Below are 22,270 nucleotides of genomic sequence, written 5' to 3'. Positions count from 1 at the left end.
ACTACTGCTGTAAATTATAAACATGTTGCTCACATCCAATTATTGGTCGGGACAATTAGGTCGGTTCAAAATTTTGGTAGGGACATGTCCCTATGGTCCCTATGCAAACCTACGCCCATGGATTTAAATGACAGGTCCTGATCATGATCATGCACATCAATATGCCAACATAAAAAGATACAGAATGTATGCTCTTTTCAGAATTAGATTTTGTTATAAGGAGTAAAGAGAAAATGATGTCTTTGCAAGTCATGAAGGAGTCTTCAGTGAAATCAGAGTTAAATAACTAGTTTAATAATAAGTAATCAATTTGGTGTAGATATTAGTAGATTTAAATATTAATTTTAAGTAGAAAGGTTACTGATAAAAGTATGTAAGTAATGACAATGTTTAGGATGTTCTCCCCCCTCGCAAAATTGAAGTAATTTTGTTGACTATACCTTTAATTTAGACAGCATGAATGTTTAAATATATGCCTAAACATATTTGTTAGCAAAGGCTGTAGAAAAGTATAGTTTGTCTTTATTTAGAAAATATGGATGTTGTGCTTGTTCATTTTCCTTTTGGAGCAGTGTAAATTGACCCTTAGGTCAAAAGATTAAATCCATGTTGGTAAAACTTGGGATGAATTGTAGTGTTCTGGCCTGTCAGTCTCTGGTGTGGCGCATCTTAACTGCATCAAGCATTATTTGATTAGCAGGTTGAAACAGGAAGTCAAGACCCAGTTCCCAAAATAAAGCACAAAACTCCTGAATTTTTAAATATAGGATTTGTTTTTCAGAACCCTTGCAAGTAAAGAGAATGTAGTCCGGATGTCTCCATCACTTGCGTCGTTAGGCTTTTATTTCTAAAAATTTGGACGGAAGTCGTCCCTAAGTGTTTTTGCTTTTCTTGCTCTGACGGTTCTGTGCGCATCTGATCGAGCTGGAGAAGCAGACTGGGGACATTGGGGCCCTTTCTTCAGCCTTTCTCCCTCTCTGCAGGTCGCGCTGGCGTCGCGGAGACCAGGCGAAGCGTTCTGCCTGTCGCTGTTATGAAAGCGGTCCAAATGGAGCGGTGTTGGTTCTGGGTGGCAAAATGAGGCAGGCGGTGGAGAGTCGCCACAGAGACGCTGGGCTCCGGCCAAACATTGCATCATTTTAGCATAATTTCCTTGCGGGGATTCTGCTCCGAGCTGCGTTGCTGATCGACCGCACATTCAGACTGTTCAAAAGACATCTGTCTTTGCAAGGTGCATGCTGGAAAATGCAGCTTGTTTGAGGACACCCCCCACCTCTCTCCCTCTCCTCCACATATTCATCGCTGCCATGACAGGCAAAGGTCTCCTCTGGAGCTCGGCTCGGTGCCTCGGAGGGCTGGCAGATTGATCCGGGACGCTGGGCCTCTATCTGCGGATGTCAGTCTGTCTGTGGATCCTGTAAACACCATCCTCGCAAACAGTGGGAACGTTACACAGGGGGAGGAAAACCGGGGGGTGGGTGGGGGGAGGAAAACATGTCGTCTCGATCTGCATTACAATCTGGGAACGACAGGAGCGCAGGGGAACATGTAAGTTCAGCCACTGTTTATGCCTGTGTTCATGCAGATGATGATGGACCGATCATCTCCGAGCACAGATCTGCTTGTGTGGCCTTTGGCATTCCGGGCTTTTTTTTTCTTCCACGCATGGGGTGCATCATGCACAGGGCTGTTCCCTCTCTTGTGTGGATCAAGGGGCCCAGGATGTGCTAACCTTGAGTGCGTGTTGGTGCAACTGATGGCAGCTCAGCGAATATGCGCCGAAAGCCCGGTCCGTCACCTATGTGCTTTCCGCTTTTGAGAGATTGTGATGTCACATTGTACCAATTGCTCCTCTTGCTCTCCCTCTGTGTGTGTTTGCGCTGGTCGAAGGGCGGAACGAGTGCAAGAGGCCCAAATAAATGCATAGAGAATATGTGGGCTTGGTGGTAAGAAGTGGAGGGGATTACTGCGTAAAAATTATGGGCTGTCTGTCGCTGCGCAGCCTACAAAGCGCCCAGCCCTAGAGTCAGGCCATACATATCTTCCACAGAAGTGTCTGTCTGTCTGTCTATCTGAAGCTGCTGTCAACCTTCGGTATAATTAAGCCATTCTGACAAACTCTGCTGCTCCCAGTTTCCAAAGTAGTCTAATGGTGGGCAGGGGCGGATTCAGGAAATCTGGGGCTCTTGGCAAAGACAGGCAGGGGGCCCTCTGAATTGAGAAGACAGCACATAGAACAGACCCATTCTAAAGATAGAGAAATGTTAATAGAATAGACATCCATTGTCTGTTCTAGGTTGTGTCCCTCTCTTCTTGTCCCTTTTCTTCTTGTTTTCCTCTCTATGTTTTGTACTCAGCTGACTTTTCATGCTGTCTCTAAAGGAATGAAATATTTTTTCCAAGCACTAAGCTCACTTAGCTGATTGCTCCTTCCTGTGTTTCCAAAAAGGCCAAAGTAAATAACCCAGTCCTTCTTTTCACTGTAGACAAGCCATGATCTGATTATCTGTTCTCCATTTTTCATTTGGATGAAATAATAGCTGCACGAATCATGACAGCAGACAAGATAGAGGAGAGCAGGAGGCGGGGTTACCAATCTACTTGCTCTGGAGAGCAGAGTTCGCTGCTTTTAGATGTTGTCACCAACCAGAGCATTTTAGTGAAATTATTTTTAATCAAAACATAATTAATGTGCGCAAATAAGTCATAGCTGCATTATCCATACATGCAAAATGTGTTTTATGGGGCTTCCAGGGACTTAAAGCCCTAGGCAACTGCCTAGTTTTGCCTAATGGTAAATACGTCCCTAAGATGGAGGCCTGTTGATGGACTGGCCTTTCAAAGCTCCACAGACCGTAATTCATGCAGGAACAGAGATGAGCTTCAGATTGAGGACTCTGAGTGGTGCTACATCTGCAAATATATGCTTTTCACCTAGAAACAGATGGCCTCCATGTGTCTCGGACTACTGTTAACTATAGTTAATCCGGTGTTGATAGTTAGCCTGGCCTCGGAGTGACGGGGGGACGGCTGTGACTGCGGGACCAAAAGGTCATTCTAGTGTTAGACTTCTCTTTTACTATAAATCCACTTTAATAAAGGAAATAAAACATAGTTTACTGCAAGAAATCTGTTGCATCACACCAAAGAAATCAGAATCTTTCCAACTCATAATCAGCACTAAACAATTGTCTAATTAAATCAAAAACCAAGGGGTAAATGCTTCCATCTGCACACAGCAGAAGATGCTGCTGAACCCAAAGCAGAGCTGATATGCTCACGTTCCGGACGGCAGCTGTTTACGTAGAAACAAGTTCAGCCCAGCTTCACTTGTTTTTGAACTAAACAGCTGCTGAATGTGGCCACCATCGTTTAAAGCAATGCCCGCCCCCCTCAACATGCACACAAACACAGCCTCACAGCCACATCTGTTCAGCAACACAATCTCAAATGCTTCTATGTGTTCTGGAAGTCAATGCAGCTTCTGTAAAACTGTTTTTTCATGTTGTTCTGCCAGCCTGGCCAGTGGGCCTTCAGCCATTCGTTTAAGCTGCACAAAACGCACAATCATCTGTAAGTCACCTCAGTGCTATTAGCACTTTTTAAGTGTGCACACTGATACAGAGGAAACGAGTCCAAGTCCACTTTTCCCTCTATGTTCAGTAATAGGAGTAAGAATCTCTTGGAAAGATCTGTTGATTGTTTAGCGGGTCTCACAAAAGCTGAAAAGATTACAGCAGAGTTCTTCTCTTAGAGCTTTCAATCTGTCTGCATGGAGCATTAGGCAATAAAAACTTGATCTAAGTGGGTACACTGCAAAAAAAATTAACTCTATATAAATAATTTTTTCTTCAAATAAGTTTTGTGTTGAGGAGGTAAGGTAAGTGCCAATGAAACAAGACAATTTACATTAAAAACATGAAAAAAACAATTGTAATGTTTTATTTCAAGTGCGTATTATTTAATAATCTTATTTTAAAATGTAAAACAAATTCCATTGGCAAATCATCTTATTTACCTACTATAATTTAGGGTAAATACAAATAATTTAAGAAACTCTAACTTATTTCTAGAATGTTTTTGCAGTGTATAACTTACACCAGACTCGACAAAAGCTCAATAAATTTCTCAACTGAATTCCTTTTAACAAATAAAAATACTGTCTTAAATACCAGGTTTTGTTAATCAAGTTCAATAGATTAGGATAGAGATATTTTTGAGCATTAAACTATTACGTTGTGACCAAACAGCAGCTTGTAGAAACTAGTTCTCCATGGTGTAGTAGCGTAGCAGCATGTCATACTGGTGCTGGCATAGCTGGGGATAGTCTTTCCACTCTCACGCTCTCCGTTTTTCTTGCAGCATGTGCCACTCGGTGCCAGCCGCTCAGACAAGGTCACAAGCCAGTCCAGCCGCTCTTTGGGTGCACGGTGCAGGAACTCCATCGCTTCCTGCTCAGATGAGCAGCCACACATTGGGAACTACCGTCTGCTCAAGACTATTGGCAAGGGTAACTTTGCCAAAGTAAAGCTGGGCCGCCACATCCTAACGGGCAGGGAGGTGAGTCGTGGGGCAGCAAAGGATGAGTGGGCTGAGTATGTTTCCTGGGTGAAGGAAGCTGTCCCTCCAACGGTGCTCCAGCATTTAAAATACTCTCAGACCACTCCCCTTTTCAAAGATTATTGTGTTGGTTACCTGAAGCCACTCTAATCTAACTGGAGTAAAACTCACTACCATATACAGTAACTGCCTTAATTTGTTTTCTTTATTAGATATTCAGAAAGCAGATGGGTCTTTTTATAGTGTTTCCACTAGGTTAATGGCAGAACAATCATGGTAGTCATGAAGGCTCTGCTTTACTCACATATACAACTCAATTACAGACCCAAAACAAACAGGGACCTATAACTGATCCAGTTGTTTTTGAGTTTTTTGGTTAGGGCATAGAGCGTGGAATCCTGAGGTTCTGAGTTTGAGCCCAACTCCCTTAGACTGCCACTCTGGGTCTCTGAGCAAGATCCTTAACCCCACACTGCTCCCCTGGGCGTACCACAATAGCAGCCTGCTGCTCCCCATGGGGATAGGTTAAATGCAGATGTAAATTTCTCCAATGTGAGATTAATAAAGTTCAGTTAATATTATTAATTCTTACAGTTATTGTATAGGTTTCTTCCTGGTGAAGGTATGCTGGTTAAGATTCTCAGTCATCCAGGTCATAGTCATTCCAAACAAGTTAAAAAAGCAATACACTGGTCTTTTTATCCAAGTTTGAAGACAAGTCACTCCCATTCAGGAAGCGACACGTCTCTAAACTTGATGCTTGACCCGTTCATCTGTTTTAGTTGCATGTTTTCTAAACATAAAAAAGGCTTTGTTGGGCCTGGAACTCAATGCTATTTCTGATATTTTTTATTGAAAAAGCTTCCAGGAAGCCAAACGTCTTCAAACTTGGAAACAAAATCCAGTGCATTTTTTTTTAACTTTTTTGGAATTCCCCACCACCGCACCCCACCCCCCGTCGCTACATGCATGCACAATTTGAGGGTATACCGTAGAGTCAACAACGTAATGCCAGAGGATATCTATTGTCTCTAAATGCTCATCCAAGAGCTGACTGGATGCAATCAGCTGGATTTCCTTAGAAGATACCAAACTTTGCTCTCCAAGCTGATAACTATAACGATCAGCTTGGAGTATTTTAATGGAGCCCCATGTTTAAAACAAAAAATTTAAACTTCAGAAATTACTTTAAATATAAGATTATCACATACTGTTCAATAAATGATCAGTGTTTTTAATTCAGAGTAATTTTCATTTGAATGTTCTTTACTTGAGACATCCATGTTTGTCAAAGGACACTACTTTCACCTACCGGTTTGTGACGTAACGGTGCGGCATCAGCTGTTGATCAAGTCCCAGTGCTGTATCTGGTGTTTGTCACAACGCGCTATTATTCAAGTCATCTTGAAAACATTCTTCTTCCAAATGTTGGCTACATATTACGTGTTTTTTCTGGCTTCTGGCCAGAAGTTCGATGGTAAATCCTCCCTCTTCAAGTTGGCAATCCAACGACGAACCCGTCCATGGAGGATCAGGAATCAGAAAGATGAAATAACTATTTCTTTATTTCACTTTTACCCGATGTATTCCAACATCCAACAGCCATGCACGTGGGCATTGTCAGTTTCACTATAGCTCTGGTGAATTTCAATGGTGAAGTCCTCTCGAAATTGATGACTGCAGATGTGTCTAGTAGTTCCCACTGATTTTGCTTGTAAAGTCGGGAGAATAGTGCTAGGCTTAAATCACCATGACGTCACTGCAGGAAGATGTCAGGAGTGAGGTGTTTCTATATTTGGGCAAAAATGGCTGGTACCATTATTGCAAAGAAAATTATTACTTTCCTTTTTTCTTTTTTTTACTAATTAACCCTAACTTCATTAAATTACCGTGGACATATTAGTTTTAGGTATAGATGATGATCCATTGATTATTCCTTGCTGACCGGACGTTTCCTTTAAAATTTGCATCTGCACAAAAAGCCTCTGGCACAACATTTGATGCACATTTCTAGATGTACTGCCATACAAAAACCTAATAATTTATGGCAGCGAGATGGCTGCGCCTGTAGACAGCAGCTACAAGCAGATCCATAGTTGTCCAAGTCTAAGTATACAAAAGCAACGTTACACCATAGATTGCGGGAATCCGAGCAAAAATAAAAAAAAAAGTACGTTGAAATGTGACTGTTTAGTTTCATTTACCTTAATCAAACCCAGTGCGAGTATGTTTTGAGATCCTATACCGACCTTCTGGGACATGATGATGATGAAGAAGCCTTTACTAGAACTAGTTTTTTACCATCCAGGCAGATCATTCTCCAGCAAAATGGCCTTAGTATTTCTAAGGGAGACTAGGCGGAACATTAATTTACCAGTACCTGTTCCAGTTCTCACTATTCTGTCTTCTTTTCATCTGGAGCTTGACTGACAGGTCTGGTGTTTCACAGTGATCTCTGAACCTGGCCACGTTAGATACCCTACAGTAATCTGCATGATGCAGAAGGATGATGTAAGAGAGGGTTTTCCATGAAAAGGTAAACTGCGGCTCTGACTGCTCGCATGTTGTTTTAATGGCCCTATCTTTATGAATCTGCTTTGGAGGATAGAAGACTCTTTCATTCATACAGCTGATTGCATCCAGACATTGACAAAGACTACTGTCCCTACTAAAACAGAAGGGAAGTACAAAGAAAGGAAACACATCAAAGATGCTCTCCAAAATTGTGGACACCCTAACTGGGCGTTTGTCAAAGGAAATCCAAAAGCAGCATCATAAGGGCGAGAAGATTAAGCAAAGATATCGCCATCTGTTGCGGGAGTTTTTGTTTGGATTTTATCCAAACTTAAAATCTCGATACATTTTAAGCCAAACAAAACGGGCTTCCTCCTCTGGACAAGACTCCACTGTCCTTCTACACCTGAAGGACAAAGGACATTCTTTTGAGGACCAGACTGCTCACATTTTGGACCAAGAAGACAGGTGGTTTGAAAGGGGTGTGAAGGAAGCCATTTATGTAAAGAGAGCAAAACCAAGTGATAGAGTTGCTTTCTTCCCACTATCATTTCAATCCTCATCGCCATGCAGGGGATCAATACATATCGCCTGTTTAGCCAGGCCAAGGGCGTAGGTTTGATTTCCACTTTGGTAGGGACACTATTGGTCCTAAGTTTCATTAATGTCATTTTACCTATGCAAAAATATGCATGCTTTTTTTAATGCTTGACATGAGCATCAGGGTGCATTTCGTTTAAAGAGAAAGGCAGTGTTTCTTGCTACATTTATAAAAATTTTATAAGCGCTACACACACTAGATGTTGTTTATCAATATATGAAGCGTCACCGGCTCTGATTAATGTAGAATTAGGACTTTTTTCCACTTTAAAAAGGTTTGCATTTATACTTACCAATGACTAAGACAGTAGTTAAATATATGCCTATTTAACCAAATATAGTCTAAATATGCCCGTTATATGTGAATTTATCCTGTATTTTCTTTTGAAGATATATAATTGTGCAAAATTAAACAGGTGAAACACTCTTATTTTTTAAATGCTCTCTCTGTATCACGCAAAATAACGCATTGAAGGGATACAAATACATTTATTTAGTGGCATCATTTACAAAACAAAACACTAAGAATGGGACTAAATTTATTCCAATATAAAATCACTTTTAACAATTATTAAAAGAAAATATAACACCATCTTGTCTGTAATATAATAATATTTAAAATAAACAGCTGGATTCAAACTTTTTTACCAAACACTAATGTTTGTAATAATTAACTTATTGACTGTGTGGAAATTTATTTAAAATAAAATCAATGTAAATAGTGTTCCTCTGTTTGTTATTGGCTTTATCCTATTTTCAAAAGTAGAAATAGTCAAAGAAATAGCAATATTATGTGGAACCGTAATTATGCTTTCTAAACAAAAAAATAGCAGATGTTTAGGCACCATGTCGTGTTGTTTTACTCTATAAAAGAAATAACACCTGCTATTTATAGCTAAATTCTCTCAAAGGGTCGTCATTAAATGAAAACGGTAATAACAATGAAGTGTTGTTAAAAGGGAAACCCTCACATTTTCTTTTTCAGTCAGCTGTGGCTAAAAATCAGCTATCAGCAGCTTTCACCTTTTTTAGTGTAGATAGAATTACTTTTTTTATATTAGGACTAGTTTCATAGCCTAATATTAATTTAAGTAACTAGCATGAATAAAATTCTTATTTCATGCTCCGAGCACGCACACACGCATGTGGACTAGAAAACAGCCAATCAGGAAGAGAGAAGGCAGAACTATGAGGCAGAACAACCAATGAGAGTGGAGTTAAACAGCTCAGTTACTGATTTAAGGGACAGGAAAGACCGGTAAACACTCAGCAGCAGCTACTGAGCTACGGAGATCATCACACACAATGGCTGTTTGTGATGCACCACGCTGAATTGTAAATTATAAACATGTTATTCAAATAAAATTATTGGTAGGGACAAATAGGTCGGTCCAAAATTTTGGTAGAGACATGTCCCCATGGTCCCTATGCAAACCTACGCCCATGAGCCAGGCCAAAAACAACCCTAGCGACTCCCCTTTTCAGGGGCATGGGCCAGTCAACGACTCCCCATTACGAAGGGATGGACATTTGCATGTTTTCTAAGCCATAACAAGGCTTTTGTTTTGGCTACTCTATGAGCCTGGAACTCAACGCTACACCAGACTTTTTGAATTGAGATAGCTTTCTGGATGGGAAGCGAAACCTCTTCAAACTTGGAAAACAAAATCCAGTGGTTTGTTGACTATGACCTCGATGACTAAGAATCTTCACCAGCATCTAGACATTGACTTTGCAGGATCCTCTCCACCAGGATGAGCAGGTAGAGACATTAGATTTGCTTGCATTGGGTTGTTGACTCTACAGCAGTCCATCACTCTGAGCAAAGATGCAGCGACAGTGGAAAGTAAAACTCAGGAAAAAACCTTTAGCAGGACCAGGCTCTGTGTGAACAGCCTTCTGCTGTTGCTGCATGGGCGTTCAGACAGAGGAGAAAAGGTACATAGAAGCACTGACCCACGAATACCTCTATGTTAGAAAAAGTAACAGTGAACTAGCTCCACAGGTGAATCTGTCTGGGCAAGAAACAGTTAAGTGGATGAGCTATGAGCCTTGTTAAAAAAGATTAAAAAGAGCAGATAGTAGGTCGCAGTGAAAGTTGATCTTATAGATATGTCTAAAAGAGAAAATATACACATCACTGAAAACCAGGTCCAACTCTTTTTATCTATGATGGAAGTTATTGACAGCAGCAAAAATGATTTTGTCTATTTTAAAATCATTTTGAGGCATCCTGAATGGGATGGCTCCTCAATACATCACTGACCTCCTCCAGATTTATTTTTGCGGCACGTTGTCTGAGGTCTGAGGGCCATCTTCAGTTAATAGTGCCTACGATGAGGCTTAAAACCAGACGGCACTTTTCTGCCTTTTCTGTAGTAGGCCCCAGACTTTGGAATACTTTGCCCCCCCCCCCCATATACAGGTAAAAGCCAGTAAATTAGAATATTTTGAAAAACTTGATTTATTTCAGTAATTGCATTCAAAAGGTGTAACTTGTACATTATATTTATTCATTGCACACAGACTGATGCATTCAAATGTTTATTTCATTTAAATTTGATGATTTGAAGTGGCAACAAATAATAATCCAAAATTCCATGTGTCACAAAATATGAATATTGTGTAAGGGTTAAATTTTGAAGACACCTGGTGCCACAAACTAATCAGCTGATTAACTCAAAACACCTGCAAAGGGCTTTAAATGGTCTCTCAGTCCAGTTCTGAAGCCTAAACAAACATGGGGAAGACTTCAGATTTGACAGCTGTCCAAAAGGCGACCATCGACACATTGCACAAGGATGGAAAGACATAAAAGGTTATTGCTGAAGAGGCTGGCTGTTCTCAGAGCTCTGTGTCCAAACACATTAATAGATAGGCAAAGGGAAGGAAAAACTGTGGTCAGAAAAAGTGTACAAGCGATAGGGATCACGCGCCCTAGTCAAGATTGTGAAAAAAAACCCATTCAAAAATGTGGGGGAGATTCACAAGGAGTGGACAGCTGCTGGAGTCAGTGCTTAAAGATCCACCACCAAAAACGCTTGAAAGACATGGGTTTCAACTGCCGCATACCTTGTGTCAAGCCACTGTTGACCAAGAAACAGCGCGAAAAGCGTCTCACCTGGGCTAAGGGAAAAAAGAGCTGGACTGCTGCTGAGTGGTCCAAAGTCATGTTTTCTGACCAAAACAAATTTAGCATTTCCTTTGGAAATCGAGGTCCCAGAGTCTGGAGGAAGACAGGAGAGGCACAGGATCCACGTTGCCTGAAGTCTAGTGTAAAGTTTCCACCATCAGTGATGGTTTGTGGTGCCATGTCATCTGCTGGTGTCGGTCCACTCTGTTTCCTGAGATCCAGGGTCAACGCAGCCGTCTACCAGCAAGTTTTAGAGCACTTCATGCTTCCTGCTGCTGACCTGCTCTATGGAGATGGAGATTTCAGGTTCCAACAGGACTTGTGGCGCAAAATCTACCCGTGCCTGGTTTACGGACCATGGTATTTCTGTTTTAAATTGGCCAGCCAACTCCCCTGACCTTAGCCCCATAGAAGATCTGTGGGGTATTGTGAAAAGGAAGATGCAGAATGCCAGACCCAAAAACGCAGAAGAGTTGAAGGCCACTATCAGAGCAACCTGGGCTCTCATAACACCTGAGCAGTGCCAGAAACTCATCGACTCCATGCAACGCCGCATTAATGCAGTAATTGAGGCAAAAGGAGCTCCAACCAAGTATTGAGTATTGTAAATGCTCATATTTTTCATTTTCATACTTTTCAGTTGGCCAACATTTCTAAAAAATCAGTTTTTTGTATTAGGCTTAAGTAATATTCTAATTTTGTGACACGGAATTTTGGATTTTCATTTGTTGCCACTTCAAATCATCAAAATTAAATGAAATAAACATTTGAATGCATCAGTCTGTGTGCAATGAATAAATATAATGTACAAGTTACACCTTTTGAATGCAATTACTGAAATAAATCAAGTTTTTCAAAATATTCTAATTTACTGGCTTTTACCTGTACTGTAGCCTCTAAGGTGGAGTGTTTTAAGTCTCGTCTTAAGACCCACTTTTACTCTTTGGCTTTTAACAATGTGTAGTTTGTGTGGTCCTCTGTGTCCTTTTAGTTTACTTATTGTTGTATAGTGTTTATGTATTGTTGAGTTTTTGTTTATTATTTGTTATGGACAGCACATTAGAAACAAAAAATGTGCTATATAAATAAATTGGATTGGATCCTGAATGTTTTTAAAGTTGTGGGGACTTCTTGGTTAGTAACACAGGAGGCATCTGAATGTTAGGAGCAACCAGCACAGATTGATAAGTGAGCTCAGTGCTGCAGCTGAACCAGTCCTGGAGGTCTGGTGTCCTGCATCTTTAGATGCCTCTCTGCCTCAACCCACCTGAGTCAAATAATCATGTCATTAGTAGGAATCTGGAGAACCAAGCTTGTCCTGACATTGTCTAATTGAAGCTCCCAGCTCCACTTTGTTCACCCATTAATGAGCTCAGCAGGAAATATAAATAAATAATAACCAGAGAATATTGGAGTGCTTTGAGATAGATAGATAGATAGATAGATAGATAGATAGATAGATAGATAGATAGATAGATAGATAGATAGATAGATAGATAGATAGATAGATAGATAGATAGATAGATAGATAGATAGATAGATAGATAGATAGATAGAAGGAACACAGCTTAACACAATAAAATTTCGATCAAAAACCATCTGAAAGAATAAATATTTTAAATCTCTTTGTTTTTTGTTTTGGAATCAGTGATGGAATAACATACTGTCTGCTCCAGTGCTCTGTGAGGGCTGGCGTCTGCCACTGGAACCCTGAAAAAAGGGTGTCTGTTGTCAGATAATATTCTATCGACTTTGACAAAAACTTGAGCTACATAAATATTCAGCAGACAGTTTCACTAAAAGGCTTGTGTTTTGTTTGTGAGTGTGATCATTTTCCATCAGACAATACAGAAAATCAGAGTACTCTTCACTAAAGCCAAAAACTACATAATTTTTGATTTGTTACCTGAGACGGTTCTGTGGGAAAAAATGACCTTAGAGACCTGTCATAACCTGAGAAATGCAACCTTTGTTGTAGGAGGGTAGCCTATGGTAAGATGGGAGGGCAAATACAGTGTCAGCAGGAAGAAAACAATGGGAAAGTTACTAAGGAAACAATATAAAGCTTTGCGATAAACCGAGACATTTCCATACAATAAATCTCTGTTAATCAAACAGTTTTTCAGTTTAGATTGGTAAAATCTTTGCATTAAGAAGCTTTTCTGTTAATAATCCCCCTAAGCCTTCTGTGCTTTTTCTCCCTTTGCTTCTTTGATTCATTTCAGTTTAGAAATCCACAAATCTTTTTGGGTCTGATTTTCTTGGTTAAATTGTCTTTTTAGGTCAAATCCAGTGTCCAGAACTGTGCAGCGGGAATAATCGGTCACACTGGAGACAGTTGCCAATCTTCTTAGGAGAAAACATTCCAGAGGTCACTCCATGTGATGCTGCAGAGAAGCTGTAAACCGCTGGGGCTTGAATTTAAATTTGCTTCCTGGCAGGAGAATCCGACACAGGCTGAGCATGGATGACCTCTTTAGGCACTAGAAGGAGATAAAAATCAAGACGGCGAGCCGTTGGTCATGAAAGAATGAAAGAGGATGTTTAAAGGAAATAAACCTGTTCATACAGTTACTCACAATAAAATCACATACTTCAGGGTATGCGATGGGATTGAATTAATAAAAGGTTCAGCAAATAAGAAATCAATTGAATTTAATCTTGTTAATTCTATAAAATCTTGAAAATCCTGAAAAAACGGAATCCTTTCTGGTTCTGGTTTAAGAGTTCTTTAGAAAACAACCAGCATCATAAAAACCAGAGAACCAGTGGCTGTAGGTGGAGCTCTGGGGGGCTATATTTAAATTCAAAATAAAAGTATTATCAAATATATCACCAAATATTTGAATGCCAGCAACAAAAAAACATTATAGGAACACTTTAGAAAAACAAAACATAATTTCCTGGGCAGGTTTACTGAATGTTCAAGGATTATACATAAATCTGACCCTTCTGAGGCTTTTTGAAGCCAAATCTGTGTTTTGCATGGTCCAATATTATATCACACACCTGAAAAAAATATGTATCAGTTTACTAATCGAGAAGGTTTATATGTTTTTTTAATATATAAAAACTATTTTCTGAGAATGTGTTTATTTAAGAGCAACCATGCAAATCAACAAACATCTAGAAAAAGTACATTATATTATATTGTTTTCCATGTGTATTTTCATTCTTTGCCTTTTCTGAAAAGTGCTTTAACATTCTTGCACCCTATGGTGGAAATATGTCACCAATCCGCTAAAAAATAAAATTACCTTTACTCGTCATTAAAGATTAAATATTTATCTTGCACATCTAAAACATATATATCAATATATTTCAAAATATTTCAAATTTGAAATATATATATACAGTGGTGTGAAAAAGTGTTTGCCCCCTTCCTCATTTCCTGTTTTTTTGCGTGTTTGTCACACTTAAGTGTTTCGGAACATCAAACCAATTTAAACAATAGTCAAGGAAAACCCAAGTAAACACAAAATGCAATTTGTAAATGAAGGTGCTTATTATTAAAGGAGAAAAAAAATCCAAACCATCATGGCCCTGTGTGAAAAAGTGATTGCCCCCTTGTTAAAATATACTATAACTGTGGTTTTTAACACCTGAGTTCAATTTCTCTAGCCACACCCAGGCCTGATTATTGCCACACCTATTTTTAATCAAGAAATCACTTAAATAGGAGCTGCCTGACACAGTAAAGTCCACCAAAAGATCCATAAAAGCTACCCATCATGCCGAGATCCAAAGAAATTCAGGAGCAATTGAGGAAGAAAGTAATTAACATCTATCAGTCTGGAAAAGGTTATAAAGCCATTTCCAAAGCTTTGGGAATCCAGCGAACCACAGTGAGAGCCATTATCCAAAAATGGCGACGACATGGAACAGTGGTGAACCTTCCCAGGAGTGGCCGGCCGCCCAAAATTACCCCAAGAGCGCAGCGACGACTCATCCAAGAGGTCACAAAAGACCCCACAACAACATCCAAAGAACTGCAGGCCTCACTTGCCTCAGTTAAGGTCAGTGTTCATGCTTCCACCATCAGAAAAAGACTGGGCAAAAATGGCCTGCATGGCAGAGTTCCAAGAAGAAAACCACTGCTGAGCAAAAAGAACATTAAAGCTCGTCTCAATTTTTCCAAAACACGTCTTGATGATCCCCAAGACTTTTGGGAAAACATTCTGTGGACTGATGAGACAAAAGTGGAACTCTTTGGAAGGTGTGTGTCCCATTACATCTGGCGCAAAGGGAACACTGCATTTCAGAAAAAGAACACTATACCAACAGTAAAATATGGTGGTGGAAGCGTGATGGTCTGGGGCTGTTTTGCTGCGTCAGGACCTGGAAGACTAGCTGTGATAAATGGAACTATGAATTCTGCTGTCTACCAAAAGATCCTGAAGGAGAATGTCCGACCATCTGTTTGTGAACTCAAGCTGAAACGAACTTGGGTTCTGCAGCAGGACAATGATCCTAAACACACCAGCAAGTCCACCACTGAATGGCTGAAGAAAAACAAAATAAAGACTTTGGAGTGGCCTAGCCAAAGTCCTGACTTGAATCCTATTGAGATGTTGTGGTATGACCTTAAAAAGGCCGTTCATGCTCGAAAACCCTCTAATGTAACTGAATTACAGTGGGCGCTGGTTGGAAATGGACACTTCACTCACGCTCCGCCTGTTTCACATATTGTGTGAAAAACATGTGACTACTATAGCCACTAGGTGGCAGTCTGAGTCCATTTCGGCGTCCTATGAGTCAGCAGTAGATAGGTCAATTAGGAAACTGGAATGAGCTGTACACGTTCTGGGCTGTTGGTGTAGAGTGTAGAGGGAGTGGAGTGCAGCTTTGAAGGTTGAGTGTTCAATCCCAGCTATGGACAAATATTTTTCAAATTTTTTTTTAAATCACTTTTTTATTACATTAGACGATAGGGATTATCATTCTACATTTTTATCTTACTGTATATATAGGTTTATTATATTGCATGCCTTATAGCCACAGTGTTTAGATATTTTTATAATTGTATTTACCCTATTCCATATTATATGTGTCATGGTCTGGCGGTGTTTGTGAATGAGAGATGGTGCGGCTCGGATCATGTTCACGTGAAGCAGCAGATATGCAGCCCAGATGAGGAATTACTCTCAGGGAGTTTAAGACTTTATTATCTGCCGCGGGAGTTTGGTCACGTGATCGTGCTGTGCGTTTCCAAAGCGTGGTAAACAAGTTTCAGACTAGAGTGGATTTTCACTCCTGTCCCATCCCGCTCCGGAAGCAGTGATGGTTTTTGGGTCGTGTAGTTTTTTTGACTCGCATTATGGTGTAGGCTTCAAGGAAAAAAACTACAAAATGGCGGCGCCGCGCCAGTACTGGATTTTTTTTCTTTCTATTTAATTTTATTTTTTGGCATCGATCCTAGTTTTTTTTTGTTATTATTGGTTTGCTCCCGCTCCCGTCTGCTCCCGTTAGTGTTTAATACTGTACTGTCCCAATCACGTGATCGTTACTAATACTGACTCCCATCCCACAATACTTCAATGTCTTTTTTTAATTTTTTGACAATATGATCATTAGACGGGTAAAACTTATGAATTATTTTTAAATGATATTGCTTTAATTTTGGTGGTCAGCAAACATCGGTTGGGTAAGAGCCAGACCTTCTTCCAGTCAATGTTTTGCACAAATGTATTCCAGTATGCAGGGCCGGATTTAGGAGGATGGGGGCCCCTGGGCTGGAGTCAGGATGGGGGCCCCTGGGCTAGAGTTAAAAAAAAAAAAATTATATATATATATATATATATATATACACTATATTGCCAAAAGTATTTGCTCACCTGCCTTGACTCACATATGAGCTTAAGTGACATCCCGTTCCTAATCCATAGGGTTCAATATGACGTCGGTCCACCCTTTGCAGCTAGAACAGCTTCAACTCTTCTGGGAAGGCTGTCCACAAGGTTTAGGAGTGTGTTTATGGGAATTTTTGACCATTCTTCCAGAAGCGCATTTGTGAGGTCGCACACTGATGTTGGACGAGAAGGCCTGGCTCTCAGTCTCCGCTCTAATTCATCCCAAAGGTGTTCTATCGGGTTGAGGTCAGGACTCTGTGCAGGCCAGTCAAGTTCATCCACACCAGACTCTGTCATCCATGTCTTTATGGACCTTGCTTTGTGCACTGGTGCACAGTCATGTTGGAAGAGGAAGGGGCCAGCTCCAAACTGTTCCCACAAAGTTGGGAGCATGGAATTGTCCAAAATGTCTTGGTATGCTGAAGCATTCAGAGTTCCTTTCACTGGAACTAAGGGGCCAAGCCCAGCTCCTGAAAAACAACCTCACACCATAATCCCCCCTCCACCAAACTTTACCCTTGGCACAATGCAGTCAGACAAGTACCGTTCTCCTGGCAACCGCCAAACCCAGACCCGTCCATCAGATTGCCAGATGGAGAAGCGCGATTCGTCACTCCAGAGAACGCGTCTCCACTGCTCTAGAGTCCAGTGGCGGCGTGCTTTACACCACCGCATCCGACGCTTTGCATTGCACTTGGTGATGTATGGCTTGGATGCAGCTGCTCGACCATGGAAACCCATTCCATGAAGCTCTCTGCGCACTGTTCTTGAGCTAATCTGAAGGCCACATGAAGTTTGGAGGTCTGTAGTGATTGACTCTGCAGAAAGTTGGCGACCTCTTCGCACTATGCGCGTCAGCCTCCGCTGACCCCGCTCCGTCAGTTTACGTGGCCTACCTCTTCGTGGCTGAGTTGCTGTCGTTCCCAAACACTTCCATTTTCTTATAATACAGCTGACAGTTGACTGTGGAATATTTAGGAGCGAGGAAATTTCACGACTGGATTTGTTGCACAGGTGGCATCCTATCACAGTTCCACGCTGGAATTCACTGAGCTCCTGAGAGCGACCCATTCTTTCACAAATGTTTGTAAAAACAGTCTGCATGCCTAGGTGCTTGAATTTATACACCTGTGGCCATGGAAGTGATTGGAACACCTGATTCCAATAATTTGGATGGGTGAGCAAATACTTTTGGCAATATAGTGTATATATATATATATATATATATATATATATATATATATATATAGTATGTGTGTTTGTTTTGTTTTAGAGGATAAATAACATGCAAATACCAGAAGAAATTGCTCCAAAGACTTAGGCATAATCTATAGGAGACATAGGAATTTTGTATTCTTCTAGAAACTCTTTATAAGAGTAAAGAAGACCCTCTTTGTTAAATAATTGGTCAACCAAAATAATGTTATTATTAAACCAATAATCAATAAATAAGGATTTATGTTTAAACAATATGTCTTTATTGTTACCGGTAGATTTGTTAGAACAGACTTCTTCACTCTGCTCCACTCTCCCCATGCTCACACAATACGTCACGCAACCAGGAACAATAAAAGGCTGGACCTTTTTTATGCAAATGTTAAGGATGCATACACCTCTGCCCCCCTCCCCCCGCTGGGTCGTTCAGATCACAACCTTGTCTACCTGCCCCACATTACATTCCACTGGTGAGAAGGACAATTGCACAGTCAGTGAAAGTTTGGTCGGATGACACCACTGAGGAGCTGAGGTATTGTTTCAGCACCACAGACTGGAGCATGTTCAACAGCCTGACTGAATGCATCACTGACTACATGACCTTCTGTGTGGAGAGCATTGTGCCTACACCAATTTTGCAGATGAGTTAAACAGCTTCTTCACCCGGTTTGACTCCCCTCCCTGCTCTCAACTCTCCACACACTTTCAACCACCAGCCCCCCAGAGACCTTTCCCCCCCACCGCCGCCACTCCCACCAACCCCCGACCCATCCACACCTCTAGTCGTGCCTTCCTCCCCCCTCACAGTAACACCAATGCAGGTGAGAAGGCAGCTGAAACAGAGGAAGGCCTCATGTGTGGTTCCGGTTCCCATATCAGCCGGATTGGAGCAGTGGTTCTAGAGGAAACTTATTTGGAAAATTTCTGAAAATGTTTGCATTTCTGGCCTCTACTAGTATCTTTGATTCCAATTATCTCTAAAAGTCTGCAAAGATGAGTGGGCCAAAATTCCTCCAGAACGCTGTAAAAGACTCATTGCAAGTTATCGCAAACGCTTGGTTGCAGTTGTTGCTGCTAAGGGTGGCCCAACCAGTTATTAGGTTTAGGGGGCAATCACTTTTTCACACAGGGCCATGATGGTTTGGATTTTTTTCTCCTTTAATAATAAACACCTTCATTTACAAATTGCATTTTGTGTTTACTTGTGTTGTTCTTGACTATTGTTTAAATTGGTTTGATGTTCCGAAACACTTAAGTGTGACAAACGTGCAAAAAAACAGGAAATGAGGAAGGGGGCAAACATTTTTTCACACCACTGTATATATATATATATATATATATATATTTTTTTTTATGTCTTAATCAGGGTCATTGGGTGGGGTGGGGCCCTAGCACCCTCTAATGGCCAGCCGCCACTGCAAAGAACCCAGCAGGCTGGAAGGCAGCTCAGGACAAACGTTCTGGTTATAGTGTATAGTTCTAAAATATCTCCCAGATCGTCTGCTGGTCTAGTGACCATGGATGATAACTACTTTTTAAGGTGCATTGTGGGAAATTTTGTGTCCACTACTTTTTCTTTCACTAGACATTTGAGAACTCATTAAAAATGGCTTAACCACTATATAGTGATTGGGGCAGACGTACGGACACAGCCTATGTCCTCTCTGATGAGCCAGATAGCAGGCCAGTGGGTAAAAAGTAGTTTTTGTCATGTTGGTTTCCAGTTTCTTAACCCACATGGACACAACAGGATAAACAGGGAATCTGATAAATAAAGTTTATTTTATCAGTTGAAATAGTTCAGTGAATGGAAACGAGCTGCTCCAATGGCCAATGGTAGAGAGCGGCTTTGCTATATTTGCTGTTATTAGTGGGTAAAAAGTAGTTTTTGTCATTTTGGTTTCCAGTTTCTTAACCCACATGCCGTGTGGCTGCAGGTTTTCTTTCCAACCAAGCAATAGCACACTAGACACCATTTATCTCATCAAGTCATCATGTTAAGACTGGACTCAGTTGATGAGATAAATGGTGTCTAGTGTGCTATTGCTTGGTTGGAACGAAAACCTGCAGCCACACGGCATGTGGGTTAAGAAACTGGAAAGGTATATCATGATGATTGACTTTGACAATATTTATCTTTGTATAGAACTAAAAAAAGTTTGTGTGTATGGACATATATATATATAAATATATATATATAAATATAAAAAAAAAAAAAAAAAAACCTGTTTTCTCACCCCTCGTGGGGTGGTATGTGTCATCCTCAAGCTCGGGTCCTCTACCAGAGGCCTGGGAGTTGGAGGGTTCTGCGCAGTATCTTAGCTGTTCCTAGGACTGCGCTCTTCTGGACAGAGACCTCTGATGTTTTATCCAATCCAATCTAATCCACTTTATTTATATAGCACAGTTTAAATAAACACAAGGTTTCCAAAGTGCTGCTCAAAAAGATAAAATAACAAAAATAAATAAAAGTAAATAAAATAAAATAAAAGCACTGCCCGCACAGGATAAAAATACCTTTACCTGGAATCTGCTGTAGCCACTCTCCCAGTTTGGGGGTCACAGCCCCCAGTGCTCCAATTACCACTGGCACCACTGCTGCTCTTACTTTCCACATCTTTTCTAGCTCCTCCTTCAGTCCTTGGTATTTCTCAAGCTTCTCGTGTTCTTTCTTCTTGATGTTGCTGTCGCTTGGGATTGCCACATCTATCACTACTGCCTTCTTCTGCTGTTTGTCGATCAACACGATGTCTGGTTGGTTAGCCATCACCTGTTTGTCAGTCTGGATCTTGAAGTCCCATAGGATCTTAGCTCGCTTTCTATATATATATATATATATATATATATATATATATATATATATATATATATATGTATATATATATATATATATATATATATATATGTATATATATATAGAGAGAGAGAGAAATATATATATATATATATATATATATATATATATATATATATATATATATATATAGATAGATATTAATATGTTTAATATGTTTCTTCCAAGTGCAGTTTTCCTAAATTATTACATCGAGACATTTGGTTTCAGACACTCTTTCAAATTCTTTATGTTCTATTTTGAGTTTATTTTTATGTTAATTAATCTGTTCCTAAATATTATAAAATGATGGGGTTCAAATGGTTATTTTCATCAGGTCAATGCCATGGGAACCTAACCAGCAGTTCCTTTCTAAAACAGAGGCTGGGAGCAGTGACATTTTGGTGAAATGTTTGAACTTATTCTACATTTATATTGATTTATATTAACAATAAATAAAGAAAAATAGTAGTAGTTTATAATAATAATTTATTTCAGTGTGCTACAATTCAGAATTCTTAATACAGAATTAATGCTTTTTTATTTAGGGTGTTTTTGGGAAAATAAGAAAACGTATCTGCAAGTCATCTAGGAATCTTCTACACAAATAGAAAGAAATAGCAACTATATCAATTTCATGTATGTATTAGTAGAAATATTATAATATTAAGTAAATTATTGACTAAAGTGTAGTGCATGATATTTCCAGAAAGGAAGGGTAGGAAAGGTGAGGTAGGAAGAATACCTGCTTCCAGCTGTAATGTTGGAAAAACTGTTAAGTCAGGAGGGATACATAAATATACATCCACAGCTAACCGTACAAGTTTATCATTTAAACATCAGAGATTCTCTGTCAGATCTTCCTCCCACTTCACACATAAAGTCACATTATGGTTTGTAGAATTAACTTTGGAAATATTGAGAGAGAGATAAACAGATGTCCAGCTGATAAATTTACTAGATCAATTCTTTAAAAATAATTAGAAATCCCTTTATTGTCCCACAGTGGGGAAATTCACTCTCTGCATTTGACCCATCCACTTGGTGAGCAGTGGGCTGCCATTGTGTGGCAGTTGGGAGGCAGTGTAGGATTAAGGGTTTTGCTCAGGAACCTAGTCTGGAGCCTTTGGGGACTTGCAACCTTCTCAGAGCACAAACTCACTGCTCTAACCCACTAGGCCAACACTCTCTTTATAGTTTTTGCTGAAATCTATTTACTTTTCGAATCATTTTGTTGTCCAGAAATTGATAATTTTTCTTTCTGTCTGATCTCTTACAGGTTGCTATAAAGATCATTGACAAAACCCAGTTGAATCCTACTAGTCTAACAAAGGTTAGTTCCTTCTACGTCTTTTCTAAACTGTTATTTCAGGAAGTAGCAGAAGAAAAGAGGCTGTCCTGTCTCATTTTGTTTATCCAGCATTTGGTTCTAATTACTGAAAAACAGGACAATGATTGGAGATGTTGGGAAGAGGGCCAACAGGAGCAGGCAGCTGATGTTGATGCAGGGGGAGGGACTCAGGAGACATGATGTAGACTGGCAGATGCTAGGGCCTGGACATGAGC

General features: G+C 40.2%; 1 protein-coding gene across 4 annotated transcripts in view; it reads left to right on the top strand.

The window, feature by feature from the left end:
• The first annotated feature begins 878 nt into the window (after positions 1–878).
• The window catches only part of mark4a (MAP/microtubule affinity-regulating kinase 4a), a 61,291-nt gene continuing 39,899 nt past the window's right edge, over positions 879–22,270 (top strand). For all 4 annotated transcript variants that reach the window (XM_038297157.1, XM_038297156.1, XM_038297159.1 and 1 more), the window contains exons 1-3: positions 879–1,548; positions 4,363–4,560; positions 21,984–22,037. In XM_038297157.1, coding sequence (XP_038153085.1) covers positions 1,495–1,548; positions 4,363–4,560; positions 21,984–22,037 — 306 coding nt within the window. In that variant the 5' untranslated portion in view covers positions 879–1,494. The remainder of the gene's footprint in view (positions 1,549–4,362; positions 4,561–21,983; positions 22,038–22,270) is intronic.

This window comes from Cyprinodon tularosa, unplaced genomic scaffold (genome assembly GCF_016077235.1).
Source record: "Cyprinodon tularosa strain WSP-4 unplaced genomic scaffold, ASM1607723v1 ctg384, whole genome shotgun sequence".
Taxonomy (NCBI): domain Eukaryota; kingdom Metazoa; phylum Chordata; class Actinopteri; order Cyprinodontiformes; family Cyprinodontidae; genus Cyprinodon; species Cyprinodon tularosa.
Note: the sequence above shows the minus strand (reverse complement) of the source record. Positions and strands in the feature narration are given on the sequence as shown.